Raw genomic sequence first — 13061 nt, 5'->3', positions numbered from 1 at the left:
ATTCATTGGTGTGACTTTCTTTAAAATTATGCTAGTAGCCCTGTTTATTTCTTCAATGGTAATCAACAAATCAAATTTTATTGTGTACAGTTCCAGATAATGAAACAAATGAACTAAAATATAACATTAAATTGATAGAGTCTAACACTTTTGTGAATTTATTGGCTTATTATTGCTTGTAAATATTTAACATTGTTACATTTCTTAATTGTTTCAAAAAGAAAAACATTGCTTGTTAATACAAGAGCACATTTACTACAAGGATTACTTTATCCATCAATATTATTTTCCTTTCAGATTAGTTGAATGTTTCTTTGTTTCTACCTTATACACTTCATCCAACAATTAATTACCTTGTAATATCTCCTTTGTGGGCTGGATTGTATCCTTATTGAAGTGGTTGAAGCATAGGAAAGAAATACAGTAATCTTTGACTTACAAACCATTCCTTTAGCAACATTCAAAGTACAACAGCATTGAAAAAGTGATTTATGACAGGACCTTGCATTTATGATCATTGCAGCATTCTGGTGGCACACCAGCAAAATTTGTGCACTAGAAAACTGATAGGTATTTAAGATACTTGCAATGTCCACAAGATCCCAATTTGTGACCTTGCCAGATGGCTTTTGTCAAGGAAAGTTAATGCAGGAACCAGATTTGCTTAATGACTGCATGATGGACTTAAGATGTACAGTGATGTATTTAATATCCATGGCAAAGAAGCTAAAATTGGGCCTGACCCACATAACCATTTATTTTGCTTAGCACAGAAATTTTGGTCCCAATTATAGTAACATGTTGAGAATTACTAGCAGTAGTAATCCAATAGATTCACAAAAGTATTAGCCTCTAATTATATAAAATTGATAGTTTGTTGCATAAACTATGTCTTTCTACCGCTATGAGTGAGATACTGGATCATATTGAAATATGATATAGGTGGAACTCTGTCAGGTATGCTGAAATGGTAGATAGTGATGGGATTACTGAAAATGGTGTGGGATGGATAGTTAGAAGAATCCCATATTTGATGATGAAATTACCCAAACAAAAGAAATAAATATACTTGTGAACCTTTAGTTGTTTGTCCTTACTAAGTGTATGTATTAATAAAAGTGGAACAATAAAAGATATATGATGATGTAAGAATATTTGCTAACCTGAAGATCTTTTATTATATTACAGAAATTGAGACTCTTTGAACTGAAATCAGTAGAGAGCAAATTATTTCTAAGTTGAATTGGTAGCATCCAGTAACACTATTCTTCCTTCCTTTGCAGGACTATAAATGCCTTAAAATTCTGATACTCCAGAATGTTAAAATACCCTATCTTGATTGTTCTCTTTACATTTTAGGATCTGCTGTTTGGCAGCTGATAGCATCATTTTTGAAGCTTCCAATATCTGGAACTCATTGTATAGTAGGTTCAACCATTGGTTTTTCATTAGTTGCAATCGGCACACAAGGAGTCCAATGGATGGAACTTGTCAAGATTGGTAAATTATATTCTCTTTATGAATAAAATGCAATGAATTTTAAAAAGTGTTTTGAAGAATTTAATTATGCTTTTATGTGATCGTTATATTCAGATAATTTGTGCAAACTACGAGTTGTCAAGTTTTGTCCAGAATGCTAGTATTTATAGTTCAAACATCACTGTAAACTATATTGTATATTAAGATAATATACAAAAATTAGACTCGCCAAACAGCATAGCCAGAAATGGACAGAGATTCTGATAATTAAATGTCTATGCATCTATAATGTATTGGGTTAGAGGTTAGCCTTTTAGAATTATATTATCTCTCTGAAGGGAAAGGGGAGAAAAAAATGCTTGAGCAATATGATATATTTTTGTTCTAATGAATTTCAGGGTTAATTAAGACAAAAGTCATTTACAAATTGAAATGCAATTTCAGATGTCACAGGGCCGGAATTCCATATTACAGTTTTTATGTATAATATAAATGCTTCTATTTGTAGTAAAAAAAAAATCTTTTATTCAGTCATGTCTGATTCTCACTCAGAGACCACTTTGACAAGACCCTGAGGTTTACTTGGCAAGATTTTTCAAAAGTAGTTTGCTTTTGCCTTCTTTCTGAGAGAAAGTGATTAGCACAAGGTCACCCACCAGTAGCTGGCTTTGTGCCTAAGGCAGGACTAGAACTTACATTTCTTAGTTTCTAGCCTAATATCTTGACTTAGCATTTCTCAGTAAATCTAAATCTAATTTAAATCTTAGTAAATTTAAAATAACATGGACTTCAATTCCCAGAATTCTCCATTCAGCAAGTTAAAATTGCTACGGTTGAGAAACACTGCCTTAACTACTACGCTAAACTAGCTCTCTAATGTTACACAGCTGCATTAAAAAATAAAGCATTCTTAAAATTGTGTTACGTTATGAAAACTTTTAGTATTATTGAAATATTATATGTTGATGTCCTTTTGCAACCAATTAAATTTGGTAAAATTAGTTGAGTAGATCAAAATTAGGGATATGCATATTGTTTTCACATAATGTTCAATTGAATTTTGTTATGTTTATATTCCTACAAAGTATATGTTACTGTTAATTTTTAAAGGTTTTTAAGAATTTAAACTGCAGGTAGTCCTCAACTTAAAACACTTCATTTAGTGAGCATTAAAAGTTACAATGGCACTGAAAAAGGGATTTATGACCATTTTTCACACTTATGACCTTTGCAGCTTTCCCATAGTCCCATAAATTTGGACAGTTGGAAAATGGTTCATATTTATGATGGTTTAAGTGTTTCAGGGTCACATGACTGTCTTTTGTAACCTGACAAGCAAAATCAATGGAGAATCCAGATTCACTTAACAACTAACTTAACAACTGCATTGATTCACTTAACAAATGTTTTACTTAGCAACCGAAATTTTGGGCTCAATTATGGTTGTAAGTCGAAGGGTACATGTGTAAATTCATTATTTATAAACTTCAGTAGGACTTTTATTTAGTTAATTTATATGACATTATTTGTACTAGTAGATAAAACCACTTTTACATACATACTGGTACATACATAAACATAGGCACACACAATCTTTTTTCCCCATTTTAAAGGGTTTTTTTAACTTCAAGAAATTGAACTCCTGTGCTGATTTTAAATAGTAAAAGCTATATGAAAAAAACTAAAAAAGTAAGATGAACATTTTAATATAAAGAAAAACTAAGCAAACTTGACTTGTGAGCACAGAGTAAAAAAAATTCTGAAGAAATGTAGGAAATGTATTTTTCAGAGTATAAGATGCTCTGAAGTATAAGACGCACCAAGCTTTTGGGGAGGAAAACAAGGGGAACAAATTGGCCTCTCCCTCCTAGCAATTTGTCTCCTTGCAACAAACAGCACAGACAATATACACTATTTGTAGTGTTACATTTCAGACTATACTTGAACAGATGCTGCTAAAATTGATGTACTTTCTGGAAGTATAGTTATTCTCTGCTATTTAAAAAAAATACAATAGCACTGGGCCTCTTCAGATCAAGGGTTTATTTTAAAAAGCTTCATTTTTTTAAGCTGTCTAGAACAATAATAAAGCAGTCTTTAAAAAATAAATCTAATAATTTGAACATTCTATAGCAGTGGTTCTCAACCTTCCTAATGCCGCGGCCCTTTAATACAGTTCCTCGTGTTGTGGTGACCCCTCAACCATAAAATTATTTTTGTTGCTACTATGTAACATCGGGTGCCACAAAACCTGGGTGGTGTGGCCAACTCAATATCACTCCCACTCAGTGACATGACAACACCCCCCCCCCCTCCAGACATGCCTACCAAGGTTTCATGGCTAGTGTTTTCTGTGGGAATAGGGTCTCTCTCTCTTTTCTCCTCCACACTCTCATTTCTGTTTTTCTCTATTTTTCCTCTGCCTTTCTCTTCTTCCTTTCTTTCTTTCCTTCCCTTTCCCTTTTTCTTTGTCTTTCTTTCTCATTGAATACGATAGCAAATCCAAAATAAAGTTATTAATTGTAGGAAATAGCTTCTCTGTAATCTTTTCATAGTGAACACTTAAGTTGATAGAAGCTGGCAAGATTGTACTAACAGCAACAGGATATATATTTTGATTTCTTTTGAGTTTGCCAATATAATACGTTATCCAAAATTATAAATAATCTTATTTTCAGATGCATTTTTTTGCCGTCATTGTTTTTTTTTTTTAAAAAAAAAATAAGACTTCCTTCCAAATTGTGCCTTCTGGCAAAGTGCAGTTTTCTTGGCAAGAGATCTAGCTTGCCATTGCTTTCGTCAGAGATCTGAGAAAGTTAGTTTCTTTTTTTCTTTCCTCTTCCTTTCCTTCTCCCTGATTTGTTTCCCTCTCTTTTACCTCTCTCTCATTCTCTCCCTTCAGCTCTCTTTCATTTCTTTCTCCCTCTCCCCCTTCTCCCTCTAATTTGTTTTCCTCTATTTTCCCTTTCTCCCCTTTTCTTTTTTATCTCTTTCTTGCGCATGCAAGCAAAATATCCTCCTGGGCTGGGATCACGGCAGCGGGGCAGCAACTACTTCCGCTGCTGCCACTAAGAAGTGAGTAGCTGGTTCCGCTGCACAGGAGACTCTTCAGTGCCAGACTCAGGTCAGTCCCCTTCATGTTGACTCATGAAAGAGTCGGAGCAGCCCTCTCTGGAAGCAGAAAGGGAAGAGTTCCAGAGCCCTGCGCAAGGAGAACCCTGTGCAGCACAGAAGAACTGGAGTTCTTCTCTCCCTGCACCCAACCAATTGTTGCTGCTGCTCCCCATTCTCCTCCTTCCAGAGCCAACATAAGAGGGACTGCGGCTCGCGCTGACCTGAGTCTGGCGCTGAGGAGTCTCCTGAGCAGCATGGCTCTCTTTTGCTGCGTACCTAATTACTTACCTCATTGCGCAGTGACAACAGCGGGAGGAGAGTTGTCCTCTGCGCCTTAATTCTAGCCCAGGAGGGTATTTTGCACGCGCAAAAGATCAGAGCTAGAGCTCTTCCCAACACTGAGTTGCCTGCAAAGGACGCGGAATCGCAAAAGCAGGTGGGAGACTTGTGCCTTCTCAGGGCAGAGAGCAGATTGCGCGATTGGGTCAGCAGAGAGCCGCAGGAGAGGGGTCAAAGCCTATTAAGACTGTTAACCCATACTAACAGTCTTAATAGAAAATCACAGCGTATGCACATCCCACATTCCTTTATTTTATTTTATTGTCCCTGCCTTGTTTTACACCTCAGAAATGGTACCTCTTGGCTTCCGTAGCTCTGTCCATCAACCTCCATCACTCAGAGTGAGCTGCTTTCCCAGCGTCCCCTGTGCTGCGCGCGTCTCTCTTTTTCCCCTCCTTGCCTCCATTTCGGCTCCTACTTTCCCCCCCCCCACACACACACAAACACACCTCTCTCTCCTTCCGCCACGCGGGGAACCCGAGCCGCTCCTTCCCTTCGGGCCAGCTTTCCACCAGCCTCTCCATGGGAGGCTCCTCGGCAACCCCTGTAAAAAGGTCATTCAAAAAGGGTCGCGACCCACAGGTTGAGAATCGCTGTTCTATAGGCATTTATAGTTATTGACTTACCTCCTTGCAGCAAACAGCCTGATTAGCACAAGAAAAATAAACCTCCCAGCAATTTGCCTCATGGAGAAACAGCAAGTTTCACTTTCAATTTCAGTTTAAGCTCGGCCTCTTGATTATCAGTTCTTTCAGGCTGCAGGGATTGCTATAGCCTGTTGCAGCCTCCGCAATCCCCATTTTCCCGGTTTGCTGCAAAGAGGTAAATTGCTGGGAGGCAGAGGCCAAAGGGTTGTGGCTGGTGGGTGGGTGGAGCTACATTCAGTGTATAAGATGCACCCACATTTTCATCCTCTTTTACGGGGGGGAGGGTGCATCTTATACTCTGAAAAATACGATACTTTTAAATATAAATTTATTTAGTATAAGTAGACATATAACATCTCTATTAAAATCAGTTGTATTCAAACAACTTTACATTGGCCAAATTTTGAAGTTTTTAAAAAATAACTTTGAGTCGATTTAAACAATTATTAGAAAGTGACATAAAGAACAAGTTCTTTTTTGGTGGAATTTTACATTGGATGGAATCTTGCCAATTATTGAATGTAATATTTTTTAAATTTTATATTCAGTTGCCTCCTGGTTTATCTCCCCACTACTGTCTGGTATGATGTCTGGTGCGCTGTTTCTCTTGATCAGATTTTTCATCTTAAATAAGGTTAGTACTCTTTTAACAGTGCATTGATGCTATTTGTTATACCTCATTCTGATCAGGCACACTGAAAGGCATTATAGGGTTATAAATTATAGGATAATAAAGCGATGGCATTTAATTATGTTTATATTTATTTTGCAGTATGTCTACACACTCGGATTCACAAGAACAGAATAAAAATATTGCATTAAAACCATAATGCTAAAAATAAAATGAAAATGATATGCAAATTATAATGAAACACAAGTAGTATCTGCAGAGTACAAGCAGCATTCTAAAGATATATCTGACATTTAAGCATGTGTGTAATAATTGCATAATAGTATTTGTATAATAAGAATATCTGCATACCTAGTTGGTTAAAAAAATTAGATTCTCAATTTTTAAACTTTTGGTTAAAATAATAAATTATCTATTTCATACATATATTTTAATGTTACTCTAAAAATTACATTGAAACTCTCAGTAACTCTCCAGGTACAACAATCATTTTTATTGAACATAGAAGGACACATTAAGTATAATAGTCATTGATAAGTAATTGATTGCAATCCTCCAAAAGCTACTTTTGACTCAGTCCCGAATGTATGACTACTGCAGTACTCTCACTGCCCTTATAATTGACCCACAGGGATACTGCAATGCCCCCCTGCCTATCGCCTTCCATTTACCCCAGCCATGTCCTCACAGTTCTTTGGCCTGCTTCTCACCCCCGGCTCTATACCAGGATGGTGAATCTTTTTTGGCTCGCGTGCCATAAGTAGGGGGAGCATAGGGGGGTCGTGTACGGGTGCGCCACACCCACAATGCAATGCATGACCACCACCCCCAGTGCACATGCGCACACTACAGGCGCAACCCCCACATTTTTGTATTATTATTTTTTGCTCTTCCCAGGCTCCAGAGGCTTTATAGGAACCTGGGGAGGGCGAAAACAGCCTCCCTCGAGGCCCTCCGGAGGCTTCAGGGCTTCAGAGCAGTCAAAGCAACCCTCTGAGCAAACCGGAAGTGACTTCCGGTTTGCTCGGAGAGTCATTTTAAGCACTCCGAAGGCTTCAGGGACCTTCAGGAGGCTTCCCTGAAGCCTTCAGAGCACTCAAAATGTCTGTCCTTGAACTTCTGGTTTGCCCATAGGGCTGTTTTTTGCGCTCTGGAGGCTTCAGGGAAGCTCATGAAGCCTCGATGGGGGCAGGGGAGACTCTTTTTTGCCCTCCCCAGGCTCCTATAAAGCCTCTGGAGCCTGGGGAGGGCAAAAAATAGCTTTAAAAAAGGGTGAACTTATGCGCCTCGTGTGCCCTGACAAATGGCTCCACATGCCACCTGTGGCACTCATGCCATAGGATCGCCACCCCGGCTCTATACTCTTCACTTATCTTTCAAGAGCTCCAGAGCTTGGATTAGGAAAGCATACCAAGTTGGTTTACTGCTAGGCTACTTAACACCATCCCAGTGGCTTCAAAGTAGATGCACTGAATTGTAGCAGCACTGAAAAGGCACTTTATTTCAGGATGCAGCCATGTAGCCTATGGAAGGAGTGATTTGTTCTACTGTCCTAACATGGTATGTGCACTTCTTTGGGAAGCTCTGGACACAGTGTGTTAGGGAAGCAGAACAGACTGCTTCATTGCTGGGTAATGTGAGGTGATCCTGGAAATGCCACCATTTTCTGAGCAATCACTATTCAATGTGGCCATTTGGAAAATGACCAAATTGGCATTCGGACCAGCAATGAAGTGTTCCCTAACCCAAGCTCCGAAACTCTGGAAATCTTTGAAAGCTAAGCAAAGTAGGAATAGGGTATGTTGGGTGGGAAGCAGGGACAAGGTCTGTGGGAACCTTGGGCGGGGGGGGTTAGTGCTGTAGGGACCAAGTGTATCCAAGTGCTCTATGGATCATGAGGGGCAGGAAGTGTCGCATCAAGTGTCTCAGATGTAGTGGGAGGCCTTGCAAGGCCTAGAGCCAGGATGGCGAACCTATGGCACACGTGCCACAGGTGGCACCCGGAGCTATTTGTCAGGACACGTGAGGCACTGGCAAGCTGAGTTCACCCTTTTTTAAAGCCATTTTTGCCCTCCCCAAGCTCCAGGGGCTTTATAGGAGCCTGGAGTAGGCGAAAAGAGCCTCCCCCCCCCCCCCCCGAGATCCTCCGGAGGCTTCATGGGTCCGGAGTGCAAAAAAATGGCCCTATGAGCAAACCGGAAGTTCAGGAATGGACTTCCAGTTTGCTCGAAAAGTCATTTTGAGCGCTCCAAAGGCTGCAGGGAAGCCTCCTGAAGGTCCTTGAAGCCTCCGGAGGGCCTCTGGGGTGGGCTGTTTTTGCCCTCCCCAGGCTCCTATAAAGCCTCTGGAGCCTGGAAAGGGTGGAAAAAGCATGCAAAAAAATGGGGGTCATGCCTGTAGTGTGCGCATGTGCACTGGGGGGGGGGGGTGTTGCACATTGCATTATGGGTGCGGCATGCCTGCACACGACCCCCCTGTGCTCCTCCTACTTATGGCATGCGAGCCAAAAAAGATTCGCCATCGCTGGCCTAGAGCGGGTGGACCTGGCTTCCTCTAAGCTTCCCAGGGCCTTCCCCTGCTCCAGTTAACCCATATAGTTATTTAACTAATCAAGAAGAGAAGCATCCTGGAATTAAGAAGTGTTTGGCTTTTAAAGTTCTTGCTAGTTTATGAAGAGGTCAAACATCTGAAAGAATGATAAGTTACGAAATAGATTAGGGAATATATTTCGTTCAGTGGAAATAATTCAGATCTTTGAATCTTACCACCATTCTATAAAATGAAGTATTTGCTCCACTTTTCTGGACTGATGGGACCATCATTTTTTTATTCTACAATATATCTAATATTATATGTCTACATAATAACAAGCTGTTAGTTATGTATATTCAATATCAATGTCAACTTTTACCTTTTCTAAGAGAGATTACTAAACCAGCCAAAATTGACTTTCTATAATTTTAAATTTAAATCATATAGCAGATCAACATTGTATATTGTCTGAATTCTGAATTTTTTTCTTATGATGGGGCTGATGCCAGAATTCGGATGCCACGTGTTACCTTTTGATTACTGCATGTTTTTCCAAGCAGACAAATAATTTTAGTATTAAAAATGTTTGGAGCATAATGTATTGATTTTTTAAAAAACAATCTGATTTTATCAATTACATCTCAAAATTCTTATTTTTTAAAATGTAGGAAGATCCAGTACCAAATGGTCTCCGTGCTCTTCCGGTATTCTATGCTGCTACAATAACTATTAATGTGTTCTCGATAATGTATACAGGTGCTCCAGGTGAGTAGCTGGAATCTGCTGTGAAAAGATTGTATTGTCCTTTGGAACAGAGAATGTAATTTTATACTCTTCTTACCTTAATTTAGCCTGGCTTTTTTTCCCATCAAAAGGGTAATGCATGCAAGCCAAGATTGAACAAAAATTAGCCACAATACTTCCAATATTTGGCTTGGAAAACAGCAATTGCTGTACATATATCCATTTTTTTATTTAAGTTAATTAGTATAAGAATTCCATTCTCCTTATGAGAGGTTAAACATTAAACCCAGCACAACATAATATTTCTTGTGTTTTATGATTTTAATATAAATTTTAATAAGTTCAGTTGTCATAATATATTTTTCTGTGTAACTCAAAAAAAAGAGATGGGATGCAATCTTCTGCTTTATAATAATACCAATAATTTTGTAATTGTTGGTATTATTGTAAAATAATTTACCATATTTTTTGGACTATAAGACACTCCAAAGTATAAGACGCACCTAGTTTTGGGGAGGAAAACAAGGGAGAAAAAAATCTGCCTCTGCCTCCCAACAATTTGCCTCCTTGCAGCAAACAATTTGCCTCCTTGCAATGTGGTCAGCTTCAGCACAGCTTGATTTAGCACAAACAGCTGATTGGCAGTTGGATCAACCTTCTGGAATACCTCCTATCAGCTCTTCCAGGCTGTAGGGATCGGCAGTGCCCATCGGCGCTGTCACCTATTGGCCCACTGCTGCCTATCTCCACCACTTGGAATGAGCCGAAAATGGGATGTGTGGAGGCGGTGATAGGTGACAGCGGCAATGAGCGGCCATGGTGCAGATAGGTTGCGATAATCCCCGCAGCCTGGAACAGCTGATAGGCGATATTCTAGGAGGCCTATCTAAGGGGGGGCTGGCAAGTTGGGGGGGCTTTGGCAACATTCGCTATATAAGACACACAGACATTTCCATCCACTTTTTAAGGGAGGGGGAGTGTGTCTTATACTCCGCAAAGTACAGTATATTCTTGCATTACAAAGAAAGTGACTTAATTTTCTGATTTAATGGCTTATATTTCTGAAACAATATTACAGATCCTCTAAAACATAACAGTTAGCTGATATGATATGATAGCTGACATAAGAAATGCACACTTTCATTTTCTTCTTTTTTCAGTCCTAGGAATTACACTTCCTTTATGGGCAATAACACTGATATCAATTGGTGTATCAATTGTATTTGCTGCCTTAGTGTGGATATTTGTATGTCCATGGATGAAAAGAAAAATAGCAAGTATGTTTTTTCATAAAATGATGGGTTGAAATAATCTTATTTTAAATCTTTAGCATGAGGACTTCTGCACCACTGCTATAATATTTTAATAACATACTATAGGTATTTGTTTATTGAGTGCTGTAAGACTGGTATTTTATTGCTTGCATTTTAAAAATTAGCATGATCCCAAATGCAATTTTATTACATACAAGAAATGCAAATTGTACGTAAAATGAATTAAATCTTACATGATTGCTTTTAACTAAGTGCGGAACATTTTGGTCCTAGCCGAAATATTTCTTCTTTGCAACATACTTTGAAGTACAAATTAAGAAGACAGATTAAAGTTTGGTATTCCAAATGAAATAGTTGATGATTATGCTAAAAACATTTTTGATTTATTAGTGTAAAGGTATATATCAATTGTGTCTCTAGCTAACAAAATAGTAAATTATTGTATCACTGTGGTCAGTTTGCTTAAAGGACATCAGACATGGTGACCATGAAAGGTAGTTCTGTAAAAGAATTATTGTTTCTAAACTCCTGCATTTTATCTAGGTCGTTTAAAGAAAGAAAGTGCACTATCAAAAATATCTGATGAAAGCATTGACAAAATTCAAGAAGAGGATATACCTGTCTTTAAAGAACTTCCTGGTGTAAAAGAAAGTGATGAAAGTACTATTCCCCTGACCAGCTGTGGAACAGAGGATGCTGGTGTATCAGATAATATAGCAAATGGTAGTCATCCACGTGTACCATATGGTAAGAAATTAAGAACTTATGTATTGTTTCTCTAGGTGTTTTATGTGTTGTGTCAGACTGCTATGTATTAATTCTCTAGCCCTCTAACAAATTTATAATTATAACAATTAATACAAGCAAAAAAATAATTGGCATATTTTTTCTCTCTGAATAATATATATGCAGGCTTATGTACAGCTCTAGCCTCCACCACACCTCACCAATTATGCATCATCCTCATATCTATGCTTCACCCAGTGCCACACAAAGAAGTACTTCCTTTCTTACCTCTTAATTAATTTTGCTAGTATATTTCACATGCATTACTATTCTTGGTCAATTTTCCTAATCTTGTATTGTTTACTTCTAAGTACTGCAAACCTGTCTCTGTGGACAGTTCATCTTTTTTAGTGATAAAGAACAGGAATATGGAATATTTCTGTGGCTGTACCAACAGTAGAACATTTTTATGCTTCAGTCAAAACATATAGTCTAATTATATCATTATTATTATTATTATTATACAATTATATCACAGTGGGCAGTTGTTTCGCCGGATTTGGCATTGGTTACTAGTCGGCCGCCACCCAGGGGCCTAGGACATCGTAACTATTTTCGTAATATGCGTGCAGATCCAAGCAGTGCGGCTTTTTGCATTTGACTGATGGTGATTTTGTCAATTTTTAACTGTTTTAAATGTAATTCCAGTGCTTTTGGAATAGCACCCAGTGTGCCGATTACCACTGGAATTACCACTGCTGGTTTGTGCCATAGTCGTTGAATTTCAATTTTTAAGTCCTGGTATTTTGCGATTTTTTCATGTTCCTTCTCAGTAACCCTGCTATCACCTGGTATTGCGATGTCTATGATTGTGACCTTATTTTTCTCAACCAGTGTGATGTCTGGTGTATTATGCACCAGTATTTTGTCTGTTTGTATGCGAAAATCCCACAAGATCTTTACAAGATTATTATTGTGTGGTTAATCTTTGGTGAGATTCACAGCCTTTGGGGCTGGTTGGTAGCTCAACAGCTCGAGTCCTAACCAAGGACCTAGGAACTGTTAAGGTAATGTCAGAGGATATAAGCTTTTCCAAGTAGGGTGGTTTTTTGTAGAATCAGAATATTCAAGTCTGATAAATTTAAAATTTCCAAATAGCGAGGTAGCCCTTTGGGTATTGCTCCAAGGGCTCCAATTACAATTGGGACAACACACAATTTTTTTCCCCACAGTCGCTCAACTTCAATTTGCAAGTCCCGTTACTTTGTGATTTTTTTCTTGCTGTTTATCTTCAATCTGTGCATCTCCAGGTATTGCAATGTCAATGAACCATACTTTTTTCTTTTCAACTATTGTTATGTCAGGTGTGTTGTAGGCTAAGTGCCTGTCAGTCTGGATTCTGAAGTCCCACAAGATCTTGACTTTCTCATTCTCTAAAACCTTCTCAACCTGATGGTCCCAGTGGTTTTTGCTGTACTCAAATCCAAACTTTTGGCACAATTTCCAGTGAATGATCTTAACAACATGGTCATGATGTTGTAGGTAGTCAGTTTGTGAAATTTTGCTGCACCCACT

The 13061-nt window shown here is 38.4% G+C and overlaps 1 protein-coding gene across 5 annotated transcripts in view; it reads left to right on the top strand.

Moving 5' to 3' along the window:
* Window positions 1–13061, top strand: part of SLC20A2 (solute carrier family 20 member 2) — an 88586-nt gene that overhangs the window by 48472 nt on the left and 27053 nt on the right. For all 5 annotated transcript variants that reach the window (XM_087713244.1, XM_087713242.1, XM_014066267.2 and 2 more), the window contains exons 3-7: window positions 1360–1500; window positions 6128–6213; window positions 9411–9507; window positions 10647–10763; window positions 11304–11507. In XM_087713244.1, coding sequence (XP_087569370.1) covers window positions 1360–1500; window positions 6128–6213; window positions 9411–9507; window positions 10647–10763; window positions 11304–11507 — 645 coding nt within the window. The remainder of the gene's footprint in view (window positions 1–1359; window positions 1501–6127; window positions 6214–9410; window positions 9508–10646; window positions 10764–11303; window positions 11508–13061) is intronic.

This window comes from Thamnophis sirtalis, unplaced genomic scaffold (genome assembly GCF_051295495.1).
Source record: "Thamnophis sirtalis isolate CommonGarterSnake01/CBP01778 unplaced genomic scaffold, rThaSir2_p1.2 scaffold_4, whole genome shotgun sequence".
In the NCBI taxonomy this organism is placed as follows: domain Eukaryota; kingdom Metazoa; phylum Chordata; class Lepidosauria; order Squamata; family Natricidae; genus Thamnophis; species Thamnophis sirtalis.
Note: the sequence above shows the minus strand (reverse complement) of the source record. Positions and strands in the feature narration are given on the sequence as shown.